Below are 26859 nucleotides of genomic sequence, written 5' to 3' on the forward strand. Positions count from 1 at the left end.
AAATAAACTTTGGCCAAAGTGTTGTATTTGTCATTGCATGCGACCAATCAGTTCACAAGTGTCACCAAAACATAGATCCTCCATATTGGTCATACTTAGTTAGAAGATAGTCTAAAGTAGTATGGTTGAAATGAGATATGTGGCACACAACACCAATACTCAAATGGCTCAACATAGGTCCCCTTGTCTATACTCCTCATGAAGGGTAGGGTCACTTCCAATAGGAAGGTGTCTAGGAGACCGTTGGTCTGTGGTTGGAGGAGGAGCGCCCAGACAATGCTCTCCATCCTGCAATTGACTAGTCGATGCTTGCGAGACAGATACAAGATTCCTAAGCAGGTAACTTTGGTAATCTTTATTTATGCTATGTAATGTGATAAATTTCCAATGAAATTAAATTAAATGATTACCTTTCTATAAAGTTTTATGTAAATATATTTATGCATTCAATTAAATGATTGTTAGAGTTAAAAAAAAAAACCATGATTTACTATCTTTTGGTTTTTAACTTGTGAAAAGTAAATTATTTCTTTAGTGATAGCTTTGTGGTCATTACACTACCCATAGTTGTTAAAAGCAACTAATCGTGTGATGTCACATCAACTGCACAACAATGGGTCTCCCTTTTTTGCGTTTATTGGTCTCATCCTTTTTTGGGGCTTTTTTGAACACCTAGGCAAAAAATACGCTGATGTGGCATCATATTTAATGACATGGCCCTGAAACCTTAGTTATAAGTAGGGGACTTGCCAAGTAAGCTGCTGTAAAAATTGAAAGATTTGAAATTTCCACATAAGATTTCGAGAAGCGTTAAATTAGGGTGCTCAACTCCACAGTCCTCTCCCCTAGTAAGTTGAAAAGTTTGGTATTCACCATTACTAATCTTGGATATCATCAAATATCTTCTTTTTTTTTCTCGGTAAAAGGCCTAAGCCATATTTTATTAATAAATAGTAGTGCAGGTAAGAAACCTCCGGCCTTGCAGTGCAGGTAGGAAACCTCCGGCCTTGCCCGGGACCATAGGTCCAGTCACTGACATCACATATCATCTTTTGACCTCCATAAGATTGTTCCTAATAAAAATAGATCTGAGCCTTCATCTAGTGAAGACGATTTGGATATCTTGACTGAGATTATGGATTATCACGATCGTGCTCATGTGGAGCAAATATTTTGATGCCAGGGCATCGACTTCTGCTTCACGTCGCTGGTTATGGCTGCCGTAGAGGCTATTTAAATATGACAATATGTAATGTAAGACAGAAAAACTGATAAGGAGAATTTGAGTAACCGGCAATTGAATCTTTATTTGTCTCGTAATTGAAGTGTGGGCTTTGTTTCTCTTTTGATGCACACTATTTGACACGAAATAACAATTGCTGTTTTTCTCCCTATGTTTACCTTTTAACATTTTTAATTTGCCATGTTTTCCCATTTTAAACCAGTGTAATTGACTTTCATTTATACTTTCAGTTTGTCATGCCGTTGCCATGTAAGTATAATGCTACTATAATTTACACTACTTTCGGTGGCATATTCTGCAAAAAGGTGCTGTGTTTTGAAATGACAATATTTGCACACGATCATATTTCTTGTGTAGTTGAGTGTACCTTATCATTCGAAGACAATACACTGTCATTGCTCTCTTCTTTGGGCCTCAAACCCCTGGATTCCTTATGATTCTATACAAGGCAAACTAACAGGGGCATTAAAAGGCATTTGATCGGAATTGTCTGACTTGGTCCGCATATTTCAATTCGTTAGAAATTTTATCCTTTTTTTTTTAATTCCAGATTTCCAAATTACTTTTGCCTTCTAATGAAATCATATTCTTCAAACCTGATAACTATGCATTCAAGCTTACAAGGATTGACTTCCGTTTCTTTAGAACATATTTCTCTTTCCATTTCTGTTGTTTTCTATCTCTAGCAATGCAGAGTAGTCTTAATCCCTCTAAATTGCAGCACCCATCCAGCCCTACTGGAAACAGCGGATTCCCAAGTCTCGCAAATACTAGAATCAGTGGAATCCATCAAGTAGGCCAGAGATGTGAATTGCCATCTCTGATAATATTACTTCTAATCTATGAAAGAAGTTGGTGAAGGCGCTAGAAGACAGCTAGTATTTTCACAAATCCACAAACATATGCACGGTAGAAAATAATCGGTTGCTTGGCACTCAGGACACTGATAAAAATTGGCATGTGGTTCAATGCTATTCCTTAGTTGCCTAGTCTAACATATCTACAATGCTACTACCTTGTATAATTTTATTTTTTTTACAGAAGGTCATCTTAAGTGTGGCTTCACTTGTAAATTTAGTGCTGCATTGTTCGCGTGTCATAGGCTGTGCCTCACTTTTGAATATAACATATGCCTCAATGGTATCTTCCTATAATTTGATCTGATCTTTTAAATGGTAAGAGGTTGATGTTTCATTTAACAATTTAAAAAAAATTATTATTCTCATATTTATTTGTCTGGATGCAAAACACAACAGTTTGGATGCTGCTTTTATCGTAAGCCTCATTCACATTTTTACGTATTCATTCCAAAAGACCAAGATAAAAGTGCAATACCATCTGCTTCGAATAATTTTTTTCTTTTCCCAACACATCTAGGCTTCTCAAATTTCTAAGAAAATGCTGCTGACTGTTATATAGCAAGCTTCGCCACAATTTTGTAAGCATGGATATACTAGAATCATCGCCACAATTTTGTAAGCTGCTGACTGTTATATAGCAAGCTTCGCCACAATTTTGTAAGCATGGATATTAACTAGCAGTCTCTATTTTATATACTATGCAATAACAAAATCAAATGCTTCTTTTGTGCCTGAATTAGCACATTTTGATTCCTTGTGATTACATATAAAAGCAAAATATGCACGAGACAAAGATAGTACGTAGAAAATTCAAAATTATCAATTAAGGAGATCAATATATTAAGAATAGTCGATAAAGATATCAACGGTGAATTCTTAAGGAAATCTCAAATTAGTTCTAATGATATTCGTCTCCAGAGTTGTACAATGAAGAGGTTACAAAAAGGTTAACATTCTTGATTGGTAAGTTGGATATAGGAAACAAAACTGACGAGAGGAATAGGCATTCTTTTCGCCTCTTTCAATTGAAGTTTATTTTCTGGAATGGTATTGAGAAAGTTACCAACATATTAGCTTTCTCTATTGAAAATACAGTGACACAATGAGATGAAAATAACTGACAATGGACCTGATTCAATCGAAATAGTGGAATAAAACCACAATAATGTCTTCAACAGTAACTGAACTGAGTTCATGTTGATGCCTCAGCTTAAAAATCAAGTTTCGGGTAATTGTCTTACCCAATATTTTCCTGCAAAAGCTCAATATAGCTTTGATGCATCGAAAGACAATAATAAAAAACAATGGACCTGATCCTGTCGAAATAGTGAAACAAACCCAGCAAACCATGTCTTTGACAGTGCTTGAACCAAGTTTGTGTTGATGCGACAGCTGGAAAACCAAGTTTCTGGTAATTGTCTTGCCCAATATCTTTGCTACAAAATTTCACAACTTATGTTTAATTTTCAAGAGAATACTTGCGAGCACCACTAAATTCCAGAGATAAACATTTCCGATATGTGTGGTGCTTAAGAGCTGTACATTTCATGTTACGCTAGTTGACCTTCATGTAACCATCAGGAAATCAAGTGTCTGATGATAATAGTCGAGGAATTTTGCATTTTTACTTTCCACAAAACCTGACTTCCGGCCAATACAAATTCAGAGTATGTATGTTCTAGGACTGCCTAGCAAAGATGAAAGATGTGTATAAATTCAGAAAATCTCCAAATCAAAACAAAAAATTGAGGTTTGTATAATGATATCTGCAGCAAACTTACAAAACTTTTGTCATTCATGGTCGTTCTCTCCTGGAATGCTGTAAGTGACTTGTTCACTTGGGGACAAAAATACATGCTTAACAACCCATCCAGTTTTGGCCATCTCGTCCAATAAAGGAGATATTTCAACCCGTGCAAATTTTCTGCTCTCCTCGAGCAAATTTTGCCAATTTCTATACAGGCTACTTTCTGGTTTCAAACTGGCATGTCCATTACAGTACATTGACAAGCTGTTCAGTTTTGAAGTCAATGCAGCCCGCATATAGCATACCTACAAATCAATCATTGCAAATTGTCACATAAAATGGAGGCTCCAATTTTGGTGTTAAAGATTAAAATATTAAAAAAGAGAGCTGTCTAATAAAAACATGAAGATCCATTAAAGGAAAGCAAAAACTTAAATTGGAAGGAATCAGTTCTTTAAAGAGTTTCTAACATTGGAAGGCCTTGACCACACCAAATAATAGCAGAGATAATCATTTCAATGCAAAATAAAGAAAAAATTACCGAAATATGATTAATTTTTAGGAAAAATAACATTGTATCTTACAATTTCTCGTAGACAATAATGTCCATGAATGGCAAAAGTATGTCAATGGGACTTCTCAGAACAATTTACACTAGACAATCAAGAGCACCAAAAGGGCTTATGCAACAAAATTGAAAGCTGATCAAGAAGGCAAGGGTGTAAATCTTAGAAATACTAACAAATACAAAGCCATTTAATACAAAAGAATGCAATCTTGAGAATGGAAGGTCTCATGCTAACCAGAAGGAACCTGGAGAGAGAGTACATGGAAAACATGGCCCTACTCTGCAACAACTTCTGGGGCAGAGGAGGGACCAGAATTTCCAATCACCATGAAATAGCCAATACAGTCTGATGATTTTTTTTTCAACAGAATGGCCAAGGCTAAGGGGTACTATCTAAGGAAATCAAGGAGGATGCAAGGTGCCCTCCCAGTACCTCTCCAAACATCCATAACTGATCATCCTCCATATAGAGTGATTAGTATATCTGCCCCTGTAGTCTGGAATATAAATAGTGAAGTATACCTGAAACACTGCCCTGGAGTGAGAACAAAAGGTTAATGGTTGCCTAGGGGTTGCTCATAAAGGATGTCACACAAATCTATCATTATCTGCCCTGCGACTATGAGAGATAGCAACCTCTTGATACCTCCCAATGCTGAAATGAGCTAAAATATAAGTAAAAGTCTGGTGGCCTCAGAAGTTGCCTGACAAGCCTGACATCTGCAACTACTTGAATGTAGAGGTCCAAACAACTAGAATCGGGGTAACAAATGGTACTTAGATCCTCCCAAGTCCTTGTACAAGCAATGCTATCTCCTTGGACCTCATGAAAAGTGGTTATCTGCTTCAACCAGTAATTGGACATACTCTGACCAGGGTTAGACTATGCAACCAATGATGTTGAATGTAGCCAAAAAGAAATGCTAGCATCAAACCCATCTCTTCAGAAGTTGTGGACAAGAGACACAAGTGATGTGAGCACACTGTCAATGTATCCTCTTTGACAACATTGATATTCCCCACATTTGCAAGTTGTGGACAAGAGACACAAGGAATGAAGTTGCAAATTTGGAGTTAGTAATAGCAGTGGTTATTACAGACCCACATCAGCACACTCAACGGCACCCCCAATGGCGAGCTTTTACCTCCACTTTGTTGTTATCTCCATCCATCTTATATGTCTTTCTTCTCTTTCCATTATTTGTCTCTGTCTCCTTTCCTCTCCATTAGGGCTGGCCATTCTTTCTTTCCTTTCTAATTCAATTTGCTAATCTCTCTTGAATTACTGGTTGAGAGATTGGACCTCATGAAAAGTGGTATCATTGTATGGGAAAGTTACATTGTATGTTTCATATTTGTATGTTTGAACTGTGAACATATATAATTTTGATGTTTGAGCATATATATAATATATGACATACGTATATATATATATATATAAGATTAAAATATATATATATGTGTGTGTACGGAAGAAACCGTACCCGTACCCAAGAAAAAAAAATTGCCGAATCCGCGAATCTGTACCCGAATCCGAACCTGAATCTGAACCCGAACCGGTAACTTAGATGGAACACTATGAACACCCCACTTCATATGGTAGTATTTGTTCTAACTTGTCCTGACAATGGAACCAAGGTTAGCAAGAAATTTGAGGGATACAAACCAGAGTTCTATACCCAAAGGATTTTTGATGTTGTAGTCTTCTACCCCGGACTTAATCCTATTGAGGCAACAAGGAAAGGTATTTCGGATCCTATCTTAGTTGTAAATCATGATAAAATACAATATACACATAATAGATCAAAAATCGGAATTGTTTGTATTTATAAATCAACATATATTCATTACATTCCTTATGTCTCCTTAATATATTGTTCTTCTATATTATCTCTCATATGTTCTCTATATCTCCTCTCTCTCTCATTTCTCTCTCTCTCTCTTCAGATCTAGCTACGATAAGGGACATGGCCCTTGGATGATATCGTTGAAGTACATTCTATCTTCCCTTCTTTCCAGTTAAATATTACATATTTCTGAAACGGTGTCTGTATACTATTTTACAGCCAACAATCATCACAGAGGCATCATTATTTACTATCCTCTTCATCAACTTCTGAATGATCTTTTTCATCATTTGCAATAGGATTATCTTGGGCAACAAATCCTTTTTGATCCTTTTATGACAAATAATCTACCAAACTTCTTTGACATCAATGACAATTTCCAACAATCTTGTCTATTCCCTTTGACATCAATGACAACTTCCAATATGGAAGGAAAAAGCATTAAACATTAAAATCTTAATGATTATTGGTGGTCCACCGTGAGGTAAGAAATTGTTGATTTTCAATAACTTGCTGAGTTTATTAATAAATTTATAATTTTATTACTGAATTTATTATTAAATTTCTGATTTTAATTTTCTAACTTATCTTTTTTCAATTTTTTGTTTGCATATATATTTTCTCCTTCATCTCACCTATTGTAGATGTCACTAGATATGCTAATAAACACCCTCCTAGTGTTGGAGAGATTTATGAGACATTTGACAACATGCTTGGAAAAATGAAGCAAGCAAGTTACAATTGAGATCTTGATTTGAAATTATATGAGCAACACATTAAGCCCATTATGATGCAATGATGGAACACTCAGATACCGGTTCTTCCATAAAATGCCCAAGTCCTAGTCCTAGTTCATGCTCGGTCCTGGTCTGAGCCTGGTTCGACTTGGGTCCCACCCGGGTCCTGCCCAACCGCCTGGGCAGGACCCGGGTGGGACCCAGGTTGAACCTAGGAGGACCCAGGTGAACCCAAGCCCATGGGTTGCCAAAAACGGGGCCCACAGGTTAGAAAACAAATAAAAAATCAGTTTTTTAATCCTATTTTAACATCTAAACCCTAATCTGCCCCTTTATGATGCATTTCATGCATCAAAACATTCATTCAACTCATTTATAATTTATGATTTATCTATTATCATTTATGTATCATTGTATGGGAAAGTTACATTGTATGTTTCATATTTGTATGTTTGAACTGTGAACATATATAATTTTGATGTTTGAGCATATATATAATATATGACATACGTATATATATATATATATATAAGATTAAAATATATATATATGTGTGTGTACGGAAGAAACCGTACCCGTACCCAAGAAAAAAAAATTGCCGAATCCGCGAATCTGTACCCGAATCCGAACCTGAATCTGAACCCGAACCGGTAACTTAGATGGAACACTATGAACACCCCACTTCATATGGTAGTATTTGTTCTAACTCCCAAATGGTATGCGCCAAAGGCTAGTAGGTCGCCTCCTTGTGATGACAAAGAGGTATTCAATTGAGAACTCAAGTTTACTTTGCACACAATGGCTTGCTTTTACTAATCTTTGTGGTCCAACATTCAACAAACCAACGGTGAAGATAGATAGAGCTACATTACCTCAAACTGATCCTATTAAATGGCAGACATGGCATGACAATAATACATCTAAGTTGAGTATGCTCGCTATTTGCCTCCTTTCACAAGTTTCTAGATACTCTGTTGGAGAGAGGAATTGGTCCACATGCAACTTCATTCGCTCTATCAAGATGAATAGGTTGACCTCTCACAAAGAAATTGATGGTTGTGCATAGTGCTTTATGACTCCAAGATTGTCAGACTTCAAATCATCAATAGACTCTAGCTTTACGATGGGATGTTAATCCAAATGACACGACCCAAATTGATGAGTAGGCATAGGAAGGCTAGGATGGGGTTCCATTAGATGAAGCAGCCCCTCATATTGCCAAAGATTCAAAGTCAAACTACAATTTTGATGTAGTGTTGGCAAACACCCATTAGAGGCAACCTCATGCTTTCTATCATTATGTTTCTGTGACTTTGTCATTTTGACATTTGTAGTTCAAACTTGTAGGCTTTTGGGCATTTTGTTGTATTACTATTTTATAATTTTATATCATATGCACATTGACAATGAATTATGGAAGCAATTAAATATTAATTTGTTCAACTCTCAAGTGAACTCTATTGTTGTGTAGTAAGGATTCTATAATGTAAATGTCAATATGATGAATTCCTTATCATTGTTGTCAATGTTGTCATATGAGTATTTGAAATTTTTCTATATTTTTTAAAAAAATTGTATATTTTACATAGTAGTCCCCTTTGCCATCATTTGTCATTCACAAAAATGACCACAAATAAAGGTCCCTAGAATACGTCTCCCCATCACCTATCGGCCCCATCCCGGAAACTTGGTGGAACATAGGTTTTTATGAAGAAAAGACTCTTGATGGAAAATGAGAAAGGGAACTCTTGGAGAGGAAAAATAAGGAGTTTTCCCTTCGATAGAGTAAAAATTCTTGGAGAAAGAGAAAAAACTCAGATCAGAATTTGAAAAGAGAAATCAAGTGAAAGAATACAATTTTTTGAAAGTATGCCTTATATTTCTCAATCAATGATGTTGTTGCTCCTGGTTCTTGTTGTCACAAAAGTTTGCATTGTTGCTGAGCTATCAACTCAACAACCTCATGAAACATGGAAACAACCCCGAAGTGTGGGACCTTGCACAATGGGGTTGAATCTCCGAAGAAGGTCGGCTTCCTTCTCAATCCAAGTGCAAGTGTTGAACCAAATCAACACTCCAAATTTGACTTCTAATCCTATCCTAACAGCTTGCAAAGGAAATGCTAAAATGAAAGGAGGTGATGCACCAAGATAAGAGATGTTTCTCTCCCCACCTAGATTTGATACAAAGAACCAATTGAAATACCCAGGAGATGCACAAACTTCAGTTGCATGATTGACCCCAAACACATATATGGAGGTTAGAGTTTGTTGAATATCAAAAGGGGAGAAGATTTCCCACAAGTCACACCTAGAAACAAGTTAACACAACATATGCGTGAAAGAAAGCCACAAAACGTACAATTACAATGAAGGGAAGAAAACATACACAACATGCATAACTTGAAGAAGGCAAGAATGATAATTTCAATTCATTGTCAGGCCAATGGCCAAACTTACAGTTGCAGAAATGCAAGAAATATACAAGTCCTCAAGAGAAGTGAAAGAGCAAAGAGTAGCTCAAGCCAGCAGGGAGAGAACCCTTTACAATGAGGTTTAACGACCTATATATAGCAAATTAGTCGCGGAGGAGAAACCAATGGTCAAGGATTCCTAGCGTGCATAGAGGAATGCCAATCAGGGAAGACGAGGAAGTGCACAAACCTGACATGGTGTACATGCAAGCAACTTGGCCATACCCTGACAAGGCAATCCCAAGAAGAAAAGCACTTCAAGAGGTGGATTGCCTGACATTCCAAAGTCAAAGCATGCAAGCTTGACATGAAAGCCATCAAGTAACCATAAATAAGCATGGCCCTGTACTCCACTTAGTGGCAATCCTACAAAAAGCATTAACTGTGCCCCTGTAGCTCCATGAAAGAAAGTAGACAAGTCGCAGGGGTTGATGGAGCATTAAGAGCCTTGAGTGTTGATCACGTCATCTGGAAGTGTCGAAAGTTGTTGGAAGTCAAAAGTCGAACCCAGTCGAAAAGGGAGAGGAGTCTGGAACCTGGGGGTTCCAAGATCCCGGGTTCAAGGAAGAAAAGGCTTGGAAACTTGGAAATTTCGAGATTTCGAGGTTCCAGGTTTCAAAAGGCTTGGGAACTTGGAATTTTGAGATTCCAAGATTCTGAGTTTCAAAGGGCTTGGGAACTTGGGAATTTCGAGATCCCGAGGTTCCGGGTTTCAAAAGGCTTGGGAACTTGGGGATTTCGAGATTCTGGGGTTCCATGTTTCAAAAGGCTTGGGAACTTGGAATTTCAGGACTCCGGGTATCAAAAGGCTTGGGAACTTGGAAATTTCGAGATTACGGGGTTCCAGGTTTAAAAAGGCTTGGGAACTTGGGAGTTTCAGGATTCTGGGGTTTCGGGTTTTAAACGGCTTGGGAACTTGGAAATTTCAGGATTTCGAGGTTCAAAAGGCTTCAAAACTTGGAATTTTGGGATTTCGTGGTTCCGGGTTTCAGAAGGCTTGGGAACTATCAGAATATTGTAATGTTTCTTTAATGGTCATCTTAGTTGTCTTTGGATAGTTTCTATTATGGCTTCAGTTTACGTTTGTTTCCTTTAGAAACATCGTCTTGTATTTTTCTATTTAAGAAGACTTCGTCTTCATTGTTTAATACAACATAACATTTAATATTTTAATAATATGGTATCAGAGCGAGAGTCGGTCTGGGTCTGATTCCCTCACGAGAGGGCTCAGGATTTCTGGAGGGCATAATTTTGTTGGTTTTTGAAGTGGCGAGCGTTTTAGTAATTTGCGTTTTTTTCTAGGCGAATTTTCTACCATTTCAAAGGTTTCTAGGTGAAGTGTTTTAAAAAAACTCATGGGTCTGGCACAAAGTTTTTTTCTGCAACGCATGCGTTTGTTCTTTACTTCAACCGCGGCCATGCACTATGTTTTTCACGGCTTTTGTGTTGCACCCACACGCAATCTTGCCTCCACCTTGTTGATTGTAACTAGGTAGAATGCGGATTCCAATTGCCTTAAGGCAACATTGGAATCCGCCAAGGGCTGGGCCCTTTTCCTCTCACACACTACTCTTAGAGCTGGGCCCTTCTCATCCCACACGCCACTCTTAGGGCTGGGCCCTATACATCTCGCATTCCTTAATACCACGCTACATGCTTACGTGAATAGGGCCAACCCTATCTAATAAAGGGTTTCGGTTAAAGTGATACAAATAAATTAAAGGTTATTAATTCATCATAAGCCGACTTGATTAGGAGTGGTTTCTCTCCTATAAATAAGTCATATACCTCTCACAATATCATTTATGTAGTCAGCAAGAAAATGCGAAATATATCCTCCTTGTGCAACGAACTCCTTTACAAGCAATAGGTCACAGCAAACTACATATATGTGCGGATCTAAGTAGTGATCACAGCGAACTACATGAATGAACAGCAGATCCAATTAGTGATCACAGCGAACTACATGAATGAACAGCAGATCCAATTAGTGATCACAGCGACATGAATGAACAGCAGATCCATTTAGTGATCACAGCGAACTGAATGAACAGCAGATCCAATTAGTGATCACAGCTAACCAAATGAACAGCAGATCTAATTGGTGATTAGAAATTCCATGAATCTCCATTGAAGGCTCAAGCAAAGGACTGCAACTAGTTGAAAGGTGCATACACAGCAAGACAAGTTAGAAGGACTGTAAAACATGATCACTGTCAACAAACTAGCTGTGTAGTCTTCCATACCATCTTCCTTGTGACAGCAACTTCTATACTCCAGATAAGTGTGTAATTGTCAATTGAATCTAAAACCATAATCAGATCTGAGGATCTTTTCTGGCTGGGTTTTTCCTCCTAGGAGGTTTTCCCAGGGTAACTTTGTCTTGTCTCTTTTGCATTCATTTCTTATCATGCTTAAATCTGAAAATCTAATTAACCTAGTTGGAAACAAATTCTGATTTTCTGAGTATCATCTAATCTGAAAGTGCTAAAATTATCACACCTTGCACACATCCTTCTGCTTAGTGCATGTGTTCTGCACGCGAAATGTTTCGCAATTCGTTTGCAATTTTCACGACGACAATTTTCTAGATTTTTTACAGCACGATTTTTGTTTTTCCAATGTCGAATACCCTGCGATTTGCTATCGACAGCCCGCGTTCTTTCTGTGTTTCATTGCTTCTTTTCTTCACGCAATGGCAATTTTCTTGGCAACGGTTTTTTGGGCGGTGGCGGTAGTGCGATTTTCGTGTTTGTTTGCCTAGCGTTTGTCCATGTTTTGTGCTCTAGTTCTTCTTTCCTGCAACTCACGCAAAGATTTTTCTGCAATGTTCATGGGGTTTTTTAATTTTTGTCCATCCCCAAAAAAAAAATTGTGGTGGGTTTACAATTTTGTCCCTCAAAAAATTATTTGGTGGGTTTTAATAATTTTTTCCATAAAAATTATCCTGGGTTTTAATCTTTTTTTCTTAAAACATTTTGTTGGGTTTTACCCTTTTTTCCTCAGAAACGAAGTTTGGTATTTTGGGTTTTGATCAATTTTTCAGCTCAAAAATCGTGTCGGGTTTTAATCGATTTTTCACGTGTCTAGTCATCTGTAATTTGCGATGTTCGCGTGGGATTTTGGGTTTTGCCCAATTTTTTCCTCAAAAATCATGGGTACAAGTGTTTCTATCTTAAGGTTTTACCGTTTTTCCGAAAAAACGATGTTTTGTAAACTTCAATTTCAGGGTTTGACGGTTTTTTCCTCAAAAATTGTGGCTTCTTGCAGTCTATTTTGGGGCGTCGTTCTCATCTACAAAAGTTCGTTGAGGGTTTGCCGCTTTTTCCTCAAAATCCTAGTTTTGGTTTTGTGGTTGTTCTTGGTGTCACTGGTTACAGGTAGGGACAGCTTTGTTACCAAACATCAAGATGGATGATTTGTGATGATTTTTTATTTGTGGAGATATCCAAAAGTTCTGCAAATTCTGGGAGGGTCAATGACAGGCTCTTGTTGCAGAACGTTCTGAGAAGAAGGGATAGCCTTCTCTGTTTTTCTCAGGGTAGTTAGAACGATGACCATTAAGGGAGAGTATTAGAATATTGTAATGTTTCTTTAATGGTCATCTTAGTCATCTTTAGATAGTTTTTATTTTGGCTTCAGTTTACATTTGTTTCTTTTAGAAACAACGTCTTGTATAATTCTATTTAAGAAGACTTCGTCTTCATTGTTTAATACAACATAACATTGAATATTTTAATAATAGGAACTTGGAATTTCAGGATTCTGGGGTTCCGGGTTTCAAAAGGCTTGGGAATTTCGGGATTCCAAAGTTCCAGGTTTCAAAAGGCTTGGGAACTTGGGAATTTCAAGATTTCGGGGTTCCGGGTTTCAAAAGGCTTGGGAACTTGGAATTTCGGGATTCCAAGGTTCCGATTTTCAAAGAAGGGAAAAGAGCTTGAGAACTTGGCTCCCGACAAGACAACACTTGACACTTCATAACCATTGATCTTGTCCTTGATCGACTGGGGCAACGCTGGTCCATGGAATATATCTTTGATCGATTCTCACTGATAGACCAAGGATGTCATAAAAATGAGAACAATTCCTCTTGATTTCAAATCCGATTTAGAGCTATAGAATTTTTTTTCATAGTGTATCAAGGATGTGTATTAAATTTGGGTTTTGGATGGAAATAGAAGGTTCCCATTAATTTGGCTCCCTCTCCTTGACTACATCATATAGATTGAAAAAACAATCCAGTCTTGGAATACCAATGTCATCATTTCATTGATCGAAGGAAGGAATCTTCTCTAACAAATGAAGAGACCACTCTCTACCAAGTTTAAATCATGAAAGGACTGAATATGTAAAGAAAGAAGATAAGTGTGAAGACATTCATTACATAAAGAGGTCAAGCAACAAATTTAGCATGGAAAATGCTCCAAAAGACAAAGTATGGTAGTTTGGACTCTAAACATGTATGATGTAATTGAAGTGAATTTTGAACACAATGGCTTGGTGAAAATCCCTCTTTTCCTTAGCAATTTCATTGGTTTTCTACACACTAGCAAATATTTTGGTTTTGAGTGGTAGGTGCATCGAATTAGCCATATTGTCTTTAATCTAATGACACATGAGATTTTGAAGTCTAAAAGCAGAAAATCCCAACAAATTGAGACCTAAACAGTGGTGAGCCTACGAGTTTTACCTTATGTCTTTTCAATGTTTTGAAAGTGGGCAACGTGTTTTCTTCTCATTGCAAATAGTATAATGGCTTAACAACCAATGCACAACTTTCCTCAATGGATATAGGCCTCAATTGTTGATTGTGTGTCAATCAAGACAAGTTATTGATCTAGGGCTGCACTTCCTTTGTTTTGTCATTTAGCATCAAAAAAGTCTATATCAGCAAATGGGCACACAAATTTTTGGTAACTTTTGGCCATATGGACTCTACTCAACAATGGGAAGTTCTTAAAGAAAAGTATTCACCATAGTTGGCAGACTCTAACTTGGCAAAAACTTGGGAGACCCGAATTTTGCGACTCACCAAAAACTCAACCACTTAAAAAATTGTATAAATTTCATTAAAAACACTTTTTTCGACAAATTTAATGACAAAATACATCCAATGAGTCCATATATAAGTACAAAAGTATTTTCTATTGAATTTGATTCATTTGCATACAAATTGCATCATCATGCAGAATCTTGGTACAAGACTTAGTTGGCAACTATTATGAAAATATGATGATTGCCTTTGAAAATCATCATCATTATTCATAAATTGTATATTACAACATTTAAATCTTCCTCTTCCTTAATCTAATGAAAACTTGGGGAAATCCTCGCACTCCCATGTTGCTCCTCATTTGGCATTGAAGGTTGTGTCTCTGGCTCTGACTCGACCTCCATCTTGCTGCCAAATGGCCAAATCAATGACCACCTTTGATTTTTGTCTTGTAACTTTCTTGTGGGATGTTGAAGGTTGTATAGTATTTTATAATAATAATGACATTTAAATCTTTGATACTAATAGTATGATACTTCATCATTGATCAATGATATTTTGATAGTGATAACAATAATCGTCTGAGACTGCGTTGTTGATTCTAGTCTCCACTCCAAACCCCCTCATTGTAATCAAATTTATTATATGAGAAAAAGATCCCAATAACTAGTAAGGGTCTAGGAGTTGAGACTCTAATGGGGTTGAGGGGTAGCACCCCTCATGGGGTTCTAGGGGCAACACCCCCAACAAGGCCAAGAGGCAACACCCTTCATGGGGATCTAGGGCAATGCAATTTTCACAAACTTTGATGGCGCATGCCATTTTCACAATTTTATAGCTTACAAGAAAAATTAGGTAGTTGGCATTTTTTCGTTTATAAAAATGTTTTAAATACTTTAAATCATCGTTTGGTGAGATTTTGTGTCAGGCTCGCCAAGTTTTTGGTAGGTGCTTGTCAAAAAAATAGTGAGTACTCACCAAAAACTCGATAGTCAAACTAGCAAATTTTCCTACAAGTAACTTGCCAAGGTGAAAAATCAGCAAGTACTCGCTGAGTCTAAAAATTCTGGTCCCGATATATTGACACCTCAACAGTGGTGAGCCTACAATTTTTTCCTTATGTCTTTGCAATGTTTTTGAAAGTGGGCAACATGTTTTCTTCTAATTGCAAAAAAAGTAGAACGGTTTAACAACCAATGCACAACTTTCCTCACTGCATCGAAACCTTTTCTGCTAATTGTGTGTTGATCAAGGCAAGTCGTTAATCTAGGGATCACTATTCCTTTGTTTCATCATTCAGCATCAAAAAAGTCAACCTCAATAATGGGGCCCACAGATTTTTGGTAACTATTAGCCATAGGGACTCTATCAACTTGCCAAGTGGCACACTCTTGAGAATTCGGGAAAAAAGAGTGAAGGACTTTCTTTGAGAACTAGCTATCATTCATCTTGCCATGTCAACTCAAATCTAACGGCCCATAATAGATGAAGCAAGCACCTCAAATTCTCTCAGGTGTGATAGGGCCCACTAAGAATTTTTTAACATGAACATTCTAAGCAAGATTTAGGAACAATTATTAGATCATTTGGCATGTGACAAACTTTCACATGCCAACCTAACCACTTTCAATTGCAAACTAGATCATGCAGGACTTTACACTTCCTCTTTCATTTTGCCATGCCCACTAAGGCGATTTTCCTTTACCAACATATGCTTTGTGCCTTAGCTATTTTTGAAGGGAAATGTTGTCAGTCACATAATTCATTGATAGCCTTCGCAAACTTGTAGTGGATGCTATTAAACACTTTGATGCAATTTCTCATTTATTGTGAGAGGCTTATGAAAAAATAGCCAATATGATAATAGGGTATTAATACTATGGAGGGTATGGGTCATCAAAATGCAATTTACGGATCAGACCAAAACAAAGAATTTCAATAGAACCACAAATATTTATCCAATCAATGTGATTTATATTTATTGAATGTAGCAGCCAATGCCTTGAGCCCAAAACCATTAGATTATTCCATAAAAACTATTCAAGTAGGCTTTTTCTTAAAAAATGTATTCTCCAAAAGAAATCAGTTCTGTATTCTGTGCTATGTTCAAGAACCAATTTGATACACCGTTGCACGAGGAGGGGCTTATTCATGGGCTCAAAATATTCAATTGATTGGTAAATGATGCATAGCAATCAAGCTCTAAAAATTTAGCAGTTAGCTATTCAACTAGTGCCCCAAGTTGTCAGATTCTCTATTTGTGAGAGGTTTTGAGTATGTACTCCTTTATCCAATTAGTGAGCACAAAAAGGCTATCTGTAATCGGAGTAGAAAACATAGACCATACACAGTAAATTGAAAGTTGAAACTTCTAAGAAATAAAACATCTGACTTGGAGAGATGGATTCTTTTGGATACAGATGCAGCATACAAAGGGACATCGAATTCAAAAGGCTGGAAAGGATAAATTGTTTGATCTTTAGTAATATAGGATGCATAGGAAATTACTCTAGATGATGATGATTCTATTTTGATGTACCCAATAGCAACCATTTAGCTAGGACTCTACACAAAGAAGAGGATAGAGTGCCTCGCACTTCCTTCTTACATTTTCATGTAGCCATTGCCAATTAATTTTATTTTTTAATCCATCGTTTACATATTGACATTGTCATCATTACAAATATTGGTCTATGAATCATGACACAGTGCAAATAAAGAAATTATATTTGTGTTCTTGACTTAATTTTTCAATGTCCATCATTTTGCATTAAACATTTCATCCCTATTATATTTGAAATTTGTAATGTAATTTTGCTTATCTTATATGTGAATGGTGAATGGAACTGTATTTTTTTTCAAATTTCAGAACCTTTGCTATTCTCTGTATTATTTCCTGCGTTTACATATTTTGTACACAAGGATAAAGAGTTCCAACCAAACTCAAACCTTCTTTGTCCCTATTTCTGAAAACTATGTTTCCTACTTTTTCAGTGCTAATTTCCAACGCTAAGCACAACAATATAGAAGCATGGTAGCCAAATAAATCAAATGAAGAAAAATTCGACCGCCTTATCATATATTCCCTTCATTAAAATATGATCTAAGTTTAATTCAGTGACATCACATATAGTACTTGTCAAACAATTTCTCAAACATTTCTGAACCACTGTTTTTTTTCAATTTTTGGTTATCCTGTATTTTCAAAATAATGCCACCATGCCATTCATAGTTGGCGTTTCACCTCAGATTGGGTTAATGGAAAAAATAATTAGTCAGTAGTCGTAAGAGTTCTGTTGAGATATTATATTAACAGCTCTGATTCATTTCTCTACTCCTTTGCTCTCTATCATCCTGATGATGAATCACAGAGTGTGATTCAAAACGTTCATGCAAAAAGCAGAGACACAATCAAATCCAGAAACAGTAGCAAGTAAATCTAAGGCCTCAAAAATAAAGGAAAGATCATGAAAGCAGCATAAACCCCAGAAAAACCAGGTGTAAATGATAAATTTTGGTAGAGGACATCTTTTGGTGACATCTTTTGGTTCCTGGATATAATCATTAAAACGATATATTATTTTGAAGTATGTCCCTAATGCTGGCCAGTACATATGCAGCCTTTTTTGTATAAGATGGAAATAGAAAATTTAATGCCAGTATCATTGTCCTACGGTGGTCGAATACATGCAGTTCTGAGGCACATCAGCACCACTCCAATTTCAATTAAGCTACACTGGACTAAGCATAGATAACCTTTAAATTCGAGAGGCACTAACCCTAACCCATGCCTATAATTATAATCAGCTATTAGTTACAACTGTTCCTAAATATCCACACATGAAAGTAAGATATACGGTCAATTGCTAAATGCACATAGTATTCTTTCAATGAAATCTAGAAGCATTTGGACAGGACAGAAGCTGAATTCCTATTCCATACCTGGAGCACACCCATAACAATATCCGCTGCAGCTGCCTTTTTATGCAGACACAGCAGCAACCGCAACTGCAATATGTATAAAGCAACATTGGAAAAATCTCTAAAGTGCAATAAAACAGAATATTCCATCATTTACATGAATATAACAGTAAGCTTCTGTAAGCAATAACCTGTGGCTTCCATGGGAAACTATGTCCAGACTCCATAGAGAGAAAGTAGCTATCTTCATTCTTCATGGATCGCAGAGCAGATCTCATAATCTCTGCCCTTTGTTCCTTAGCATTTATGAATCCAATTCTAAGTGGCCAAATCCTGCTGCCTGAATCCAATCTTAGAAGTCATCTATAAGCTCAATAACCATCATATACTCATGCCTACTTCAGTACAACAAAGAATTCCAGCCAATATCTGATTTAAATGTAAAAAATAAGGATGCCTTTGCATTTCAACATTATATCTTCTATGCAGAAAATACATGATAGATAATATGGATATATATCAAAGAGACCAACCTGAGGGATGAAAAAATCGTATTCCTTCCACATTGCTCACTTCTCCAGTAGACGGTACAGTCCTCGAGTGAATCCATTTATCCGCTATTATCTCAATCCTGGCCTGCATTGAAGTCCAGTTTTCATATCAGTAAACTTCCGTAAAACATATTAATACTTCCTAAAGTCAATACTGCACAAGCACGATGAATGTAAATTATAGATAAATTTTCCGAAGTATAGTTAATAACCTTACTTTATTTAATGTTGGAAGATGGACATATTTGAGCCCCTGGTAGATTGCAAATAGATCCATTGCAGTAAAAAATGGATATATAACGAAGGGAAGGGCAGCTTCTATTCTGCCAGTACACAGAAAATTACAGGAAATGAAACATCAGTTATGTATAATAAAATTACTGAAATGAGCCTTCTCCGTCAAATTAAATAGCATTCAGCAGCCTACGCCTTCATAATTTCCCAGCAGAATACAAAAACATGGAGATGAGGATGAACGCCAGATGTTAGAAATCTGACGTGCATTCTAAATAAAGAGAGCACAATCCCAAGCCACAAAGAAGGAAACAATAATCCTAGTTCTTTGTTTTAAGATTGACCGTACAATATTACATTCTGAGTCTTTTCAAAGGAGTAAACAACATGAGGTTAGAAGCAATAGTAACCAGACTCAAAATTGTGAAGCAAACTGTCAAAATCGATTCATACTTATTTATTTCAAAGGCAAAGATTAATTTGATGACAATAAATGAACAAAACTTCTAAATGAAAAATGGAAAATGTCCATGGATTGATCAACTCATATTCAAGACAAAAATTATTACTGTAACTATTTCAAGGAAAAGTATGGATTCACTAATAAAAGTTTCTGGAGAAAAGTGTTAATTTTCCTAACATTTTGGATATAAAGAATGGGAAAGTCAACTGCGCTTATTAATAGTGATTCAATATGAGAAAAGAAGCTTTATGAAAATGATGGAATGTGAGAATACTATTTATATTAATGAACTGATTAGCAACAACACAATCACTCAAATATAAGATAAACAGAAAATAACTATCCTACAATGTTCTTCACAAACTTAAGTCCACCATTGTCCTATCCATAGTTTGCAAGCTTGGATTCAACTTGGATTGGACAAAACTCAGCAATTAATAAAAAACATAAAATTTATGCAAAATACAGCTACAAAATGTATCAAATGAGTTTGGTAGGGAGATTAGGAGCAACAACCCAGCGGGATTGAGGGACAACACCCCCAATGGAGTTGAGAAAAATCTCTCATGGAGGTCGAAGGTTGGAGCCCCCACAACCACACCAATAAAGATCTTGAAAACCACACAAACCTTTTCATAATTTTCTATAAAACAAAAAAAAAACTGATAAAACCAAAAAAAAATGGCTTTGGACTGTTTAATCCATATTTTTTTATGCAAGGCACAAGTCAAAGGCTCCGATTTGCCAAGTACATGGTGAGTACTAGCTGAAAACTGTCAAACACTAGCTAGAAAACTCTACAACTTAACTCTGGAAAAACACACTGCCAAAATTTGTTGGACTCTACAAGTTAACTCTGGAAAAACACACTGCCAAAATCTGTTGGACTCTACAAGTTAACTCTGGAAAAACACACTACCAACAAGTACTCGTGACTTGAGTCTGCTAACTATGTTCATGTCACTATTTTTAAAAGATTTTTAAAAATTGATGAGAGTATTCTAATAAATACTTTATCATCGACCAAACAACTCCCCTCAAGTGAATGATAAGCACCATCTTTTCATCCTCATCTATCCTCATCTAGAATTTAAAACAGTCAGATTATGAGAAAAAAATCTTCAGATCATATGGACATCTAGTATGCTAGATGTGATGCCTGCTTAAGACATCCCAAAGAATATATTTGAATGGAAAATCCTTTTACCATTTGTATTTTTAATTCAACGAGGTGTGATCTTCTCTATTCTTTTCATCATAAAGAAGGCAAAAGGAAATATCATCTTTGCCATGCTTCATGATTTAAGATCTCAAGAAAAAAAGGCATGCACTATAAAATCATTAATCATAATGAGGATATTATTGCTCATTTGAATAGATTCTGGTACTGTTCTTTTGATGTTAAAATGTGGAAAAAAATGCTGAATTATATTTGGAAAAGTCTTGTTGAGCCCAAGATCCAATGTTTTAAATGGCTCTTGTTAATTGATAAGACTTCCTATTAAAAGAAATTATCATACTGATTTATGTAATATTTGCAGGCTGCCGGATACTGGTAGACATATCTTATTTGATTGCCTATTTGCTAAAGAAATTTGGAATTTTTTTGGTATTTACTATCCCTTTAATGTGACTATTATTGAAATTGTTACGGGTCACATTAAAGGGCTTAGTAAGGATGCTAACTTCTTCTGGAATATGCTGTCTTCTAACATTCTTTGGCAGATTTGGAAGTGCAGGAATGATGAAAAGTACCAAGGTAAGCCAAGGGGTCTTACTGAGTTTTTTCATAAACTCACTCATTTTAAAATCTTCCTCCAGGTTCAAACTACCATGATTATTGAGAAGGATAAATTTCGAAGGTTCCTTGAGGATGGTCAAGCTACCCTTTTCTTCTACAAGCTCAATTATGGATTCCAATGGAGAAGGACTCTAGACAACTTACGGGTGTTCGAGCATACTTGCCGGAAGCTGAGCCAGGCTATCAGAAAGAACCACAACACTAAACAGGAGCAGATTTTGATGTTGTCCCAGAATCAGGATCAGAAAACTATTGTTTAGATGGAGGGCCCTCTTGGTTGGTCCGCTTGGGTGGACATCCACCTTGATCTTCTGCTCTAGCTCTTTTGTTCCCTATTTTTCACTTTCGATGTATCTGAGCTTTCCTCTTTGTAATAGTACTACTGCTACTTTGATGTGAGGCCTCCTTTCAGGCTCTCGTTGGTTGTACTCTCTTTTTTGATCTCTCTATTTTTAATATAAAAAAATTGTTATAATCAACACAATGAAATAGAAAATATTAATAAGAATGATGCACACAAGGATGATGGCACTCAAAAGGACATAACTTTTCATTGAAAGGTACAAGATCATAGATCATGATATATTTTTAACCCACTAACATTGTGTAGACATTTCTATATGAAACAAATTTATATGCATTTTTATTGAAAATAGATCAACAATTATTGTCTTGTTTTTGGATTCTACAGTGTACAATTTTGTTTGCATCAACATTTTGAATCACACTCCGTGATCCATCATCAGTATATAAAAGAGTCCCAAAAGATATATATATTAAAAAAAATTAATAAAGCTTTATTGTTTTTTTCTCTTTATATATGTATATATATACACACATAATCTTTTAATAAATTTCTTATTTATTTATAATGACCTTTTATTATTTTCATTAAATTTATTTCATTAATTCTTATTCCATTTTGTGTCTTCAAAGCGTTATTGTTTTCACTTTTTTGGTTTTTTCATTTACATTTACTTCATTTTGGTTCTTTAAGATTTATTTCTTGTCTCTTTTGTATTTTATTTTATTTCATGTCCTTTTATTTTTTTTTAACTTTTATTCATTGTTAGGTGGTATATTTCTTTGTTTTCCTCTATCTATTCCTTTCCTTTTTATGTTTTTTATTTTTTCAATCATTCCCTTTCTTTTTTTATTTTCTTATTTATTAATAGAAGAAATTTCTTTATAATTAATCCATAGAGGCTGATTTCCTAGGTTTTATTTTTTATTCCTTAAGATTTATGCCATGTCTCCTTTATATTTTATTTTTTATCTCTTTCTCCCTCATATATATATATATATATATATATATATATAATTTTCATTAAATTTATTTAATTGTCTTATTACCTTATATGTTCTCATAGCATAATTGTTTACACTTATAATTTATTCATTTGCAATTATTTTAATTTACTTTTTTATTTTCTTTAGGGTTCTCTTTTTTTATTCATTTACAACCATAGAGGCTGATTTCCTAGGTTTTATTTTTTATTCCTTAAGATTTATGCCATGTCTCCTTTATATTTTATTTTTTATCTCTTTCTCCCTTATATATATATATATATAATAATTTCCATTAAATTTATTTAATTGTCTTATTACCTTATATGTTCTCATAGCCTAATTGTTTACACTTATAATTTATTCATTTGCAATTATTTTATTTTACTTTTTTATTTTCTTTAGGGTTCTCTCTATTTTGTTAGCCATTTTATTTTGTGGTTTCTCTTTCCTTGTACTTATTCCCATCTCATTAATTGGTCGTCTTTTTCTTATTTATTAACTATTTGAAATTTCTTTATATAGTTAATAATTAGGTGTTCTTTTCCTTTATTTTATTTTATTTGTTTTACTCTAAGATTTGTTTCTATACTTTTTTGTATTTTACATTTTATTCCTATATATCCATACATTTTCTTCAAAATTCATACTGACCTATTTATTTATTTCATTTATTATATTTCACCAATCCTTTTTGCATTATGTGTTTCTATCATTTGCTTATTCTTTTGCATTTACATCATTTTTTTATATTTTCTTATTTATATTTTTATATTCATTTAATATATTCTAATAGATTTATATTGTCCTGTTATTTTCGTTAATTATATTACATTTCCTTTTGTGTTTTTAACATTTCCTTAGCATTATTGTTTTCACATATTAAGCTTTTTTTGCTCGATATTTTCACATATTAAGCTTATTCATTTCCATTTACTTCCTTTTCTTTTTGATTTTCTTAATTCGCCTCTCTTTCTTTGTTAGTCATTTGTTATTTGTTATTATTTTTATATTTTTTGGTCTCTCTTTCCTTGTACTTATGCCCATCTTCTCACCTTCAAATATGACCTTGAGTAATTCTGTCATTTACATTTCTACATCTCCTAGCACTCTTTTACATCCTAATGATGGATCACGGAATGTGATCCAAAACATTGATGGAAACAACTTTTACACAGTAGAATCCAGAAATAAAGCAATAATCTCTATCAAGGAAAGATCAACAATTCTTTATCATTTTTCCATAAGAAAAATGACACAGAGGTAAGGCACCTGGAAGTACAAAGGAGAATGTACTTCATCTCGGTCCTCTTCATCATTGTAAAAAGAGATGAAATCTAGACAAGGGCTGGGAGTTGAATCAGGAACTAGATTACTGTGGGAGCTTTCTCGAATGACTAATTTAAGTTGATTTCTCTTTCTACCACATTCCTTTCTCGAAGTGTTCATTGTGTATGTGCCATGCATGTATGTGTTCACTAATAAAAATATCAGCATGATAATCACTAGGAGAAAAGAAACATCTTGGATGTGGGTGATGCGGACTGGACCTGGAATGCCATTTTTAAAAACATAGTACAGCAATCATCGGACAGAAAAAAATATATAAATATAAATTTAGATATATATTTCAGAATTCAGTATTGAGTATTGCATATATAACAGATTGACATACAGTTTATTAGCACAAACTACCGCCGTGGGGTATAATTCTGAACTCCATAAGGACTTGTCAAAATCAAAGATACTTGCTATTAGATTAATATTATATTATTTAATGGTCAATAATGTATTATAGTTAGATTAGATTCTTTCTAATTTAGTCTTCAGTTATCAAATGTTTCTTTAGGAAACTTCGACAATGTAATTGCCTATATATGTACATTTCATTCTTTGATAAAATTACACAATTACCTTGACACTTGCAAGCTTCTGCAGCACACAAGTTACTTGCCTGCAACTCTCAAGTCAAGTCTGCTGCAGAAACTCACGAGTAATGGGAAAGTTATACTTGGACTCAATGAATCCATAAGAAACTTTTATATCAAAGAAAAAGTTCATAAACCCTCGCTAAAAATATCAGCTTTTCTTCTTTTTTTCTCATTTTCATCTTCAGCAATTAGGATCTGAGCAGTGTGAATTGATTATTGACTAATTGAGACTGCAATTTTAAGATTATTGAAAACTGGAATGGCATTTGCTTTGTTTAATATACTTTTTTTCTTTTGTATTTCCAAAATTCAAATTCAAAACAATCAAAAACCTGCTGACATGCTACTGAATCTGTGTTATCAATGTCTAGAATCTACAGTGTGCAATGCAAGGCAGAAAGGACTTTGCATGAAAGCATGGTACGCTGGTTGCAATCAAAGGCACAATGACATTGGGAAGATTGGATGTATGATGCTACAGGTTCAAAATGCTAAAAACATTACAAAATTTCTCTACAAGTATATGTGAGTACTCAGATTGATGACAAAGTACACCAAAGACAAGGAGACTGTATGATCAGGAGTGACACGACTTGCCACAAACTTAATCATTTTCCAAAGCATTATAGGGTTGCTACCTTCTCTCAAGCAAATATTTGTTAGCAAAGTAGAGTTGGACACTAAATGTTCCAAAAGGGCAGAAGAAGAAAAGGTCATGTGGATAGTGTTTGATGAGGTGTTCACTAAGAGCACTAAAGAGATACTCAAGTAACAAACCTAAAGATTAAGAGGAGATTTTTTATTTACTCTTTTTTTTTTGTTTTATGTCATTTTTTTAATTTTCTATTGCTTTACATTATTCATTTTTTAAATTTTTGGTGATGAAACCTCGAGGTTTTGTGTTCAGTTGATGGGGAGAAAATGCCAATGGGTTATCTCTACGAGGCCATTGATAGGGCCAAGGAGGCCATATGTAACTACTATGGTGGAAACAAGAGAAAATATGAAATCATTGGAAAATTATTCATTTTTGAGGAACAAATGTAATGTCCCCTCTTTGCGCCTAGCCAGCATGGGAGTACCATTAGCCTATTCCGATATTCTATAGGCTAAATGGTCTTGGATAAGGGACTCTGTGTCCTGGTTGAGATCGTACAGGAGTTTCTTGGGCTTTCCAATAGAGTTTTCTATCTATGGTAGGGAGTTATTTTTAGTAGTTACTATTTTTAGTAAGTCAGTGGGCCACCAGATTCTTCAGTTGGTGAGGAGTTCCTATATTTAACTTTGGTGAGTTCAAAGGCTTCAAAGAAATATTTGTTTTATTGGCCATTTCAATCTTTTTAATGTTGCCTTTAAGCCTTTTGGAAGAGTACTCCATGGCCTAGTAGAATAACATTGTTTTTAAAAGGGGGGCTATTATCCACATGGCCTAGTTGACTAACATTGTTTTTCAAAGGGGACCATTATCTTTCCTTAAGGCTAAACTAATGCCTTAGAAAGTGGATGCCTAAGGTTGAAAAGGAAATATTTAAAATGCAAAATATTTTAAGAAGGCAAAAAAGTGGGAAAACCCTAAAGTTGGCCTAATTCACTCTCTCATTCTTTAAAAGGGAGATTGAGCCTTCATTTGTGCATCTTTCATTTTGGGGATATAACAAAGCGCTACTAGAGCATTTCCAGAAAGGACAGACCTCCTGGTTTGAGGACGAAAACCCTCAGCTAGGACACTGGTTTCGGTGATGAAAGACCCACCCTAGCTGGTTGTAGTTCGAAGTTCGAAGTTTGGTGATCTTTTGGCTTGTGGAGGTGTTCGATTTTTGTGTGAAGATGAAGATTTTCAGTTTTGAAGAGGGTTTGCAGGTCTTGGTGTGGTGTGAGTTTTTTGGGTGAATAGTTTTGATTTGCAGAGTGCTAGTGTAGATTTTAGCAAAATACTTGAGTGTGTTTATAGTTGTTCTGTTACCTTTTGATGCTTTCCTCATTGCTGGGTGTTGGTTGAAAATTTTGTACACTTGGGGAAATATACAAAATTGTGGCTTCAACCACAATGTGTGAGTAAAACTCTCCTAATTAAGGGAAGGCTCCCCCTATCTATCTAATACTAAAACTAAAATGGGATGGGACAGCAGTCTTTTCTCTTTTTTCAAGAAAGCCAATATCCTTTTCTCTTCGCAGAAAAGTGATAGCAATTTAACATAAAACA

General features: G+C 35.3%; 1 protein-coding gene across 6 annotated transcripts in view; it reads right to left on the reverse strand.

Annotated features, from left to right (window-relative positions):
- Positions 1-2974: 2974 nt before the first annotated feature.
- The window catches only part of LOC131075655 (protein root UVB sensitive 4), a 133435-nt gene continuing 109550 nt past the window's right edge, over positions 2975-26859 (reverse strand). For 3 of the 6 annotated variants that reach the window (XM_058012490.2, XM_058012495.2, XM_058012496.2), the window contains 5 exons: positions 19158-19263; positions 18923-19025; positions 18581-18729; positions 18411-18476; positions 2975-4155 (listed from right to left, as the gene is read on the reverse strand). In XM_058012490.2, coding sequence (XP_057868473.2) covers positions 3895-4155; positions 18411-18476; positions 18581-18729; positions 18923-19025; positions 19158-19263 — 685 coding nt within the window. In that variant the 3' untranslated portion in view covers positions 2975-3894. Of the gene's footprint in view, positions 4156-17625; positions 17823-18410; positions 18477-18580; positions 18730-18922; positions 19026-19157; positions 19264-26859 lie in introns of those variants that run through there. The other 3 variants (XM_058012492.2, XM_058012491.2, XM_058012494.2) reach the window with 3 other exon arrangements.

Source organism: Cryptomeria japonica, chromosome 6 (genome assembly GCF_030272615.1).
Source record: "Cryptomeria japonica chromosome 6, Sugi_1.0, whole genome shotgun sequence".
NCBI lineage: Eukaryota > Viridiplantae > Streptophyta > Pinopsida > Cupressales > Cupressaceae > Cryptomeria > Cryptomeria japonica.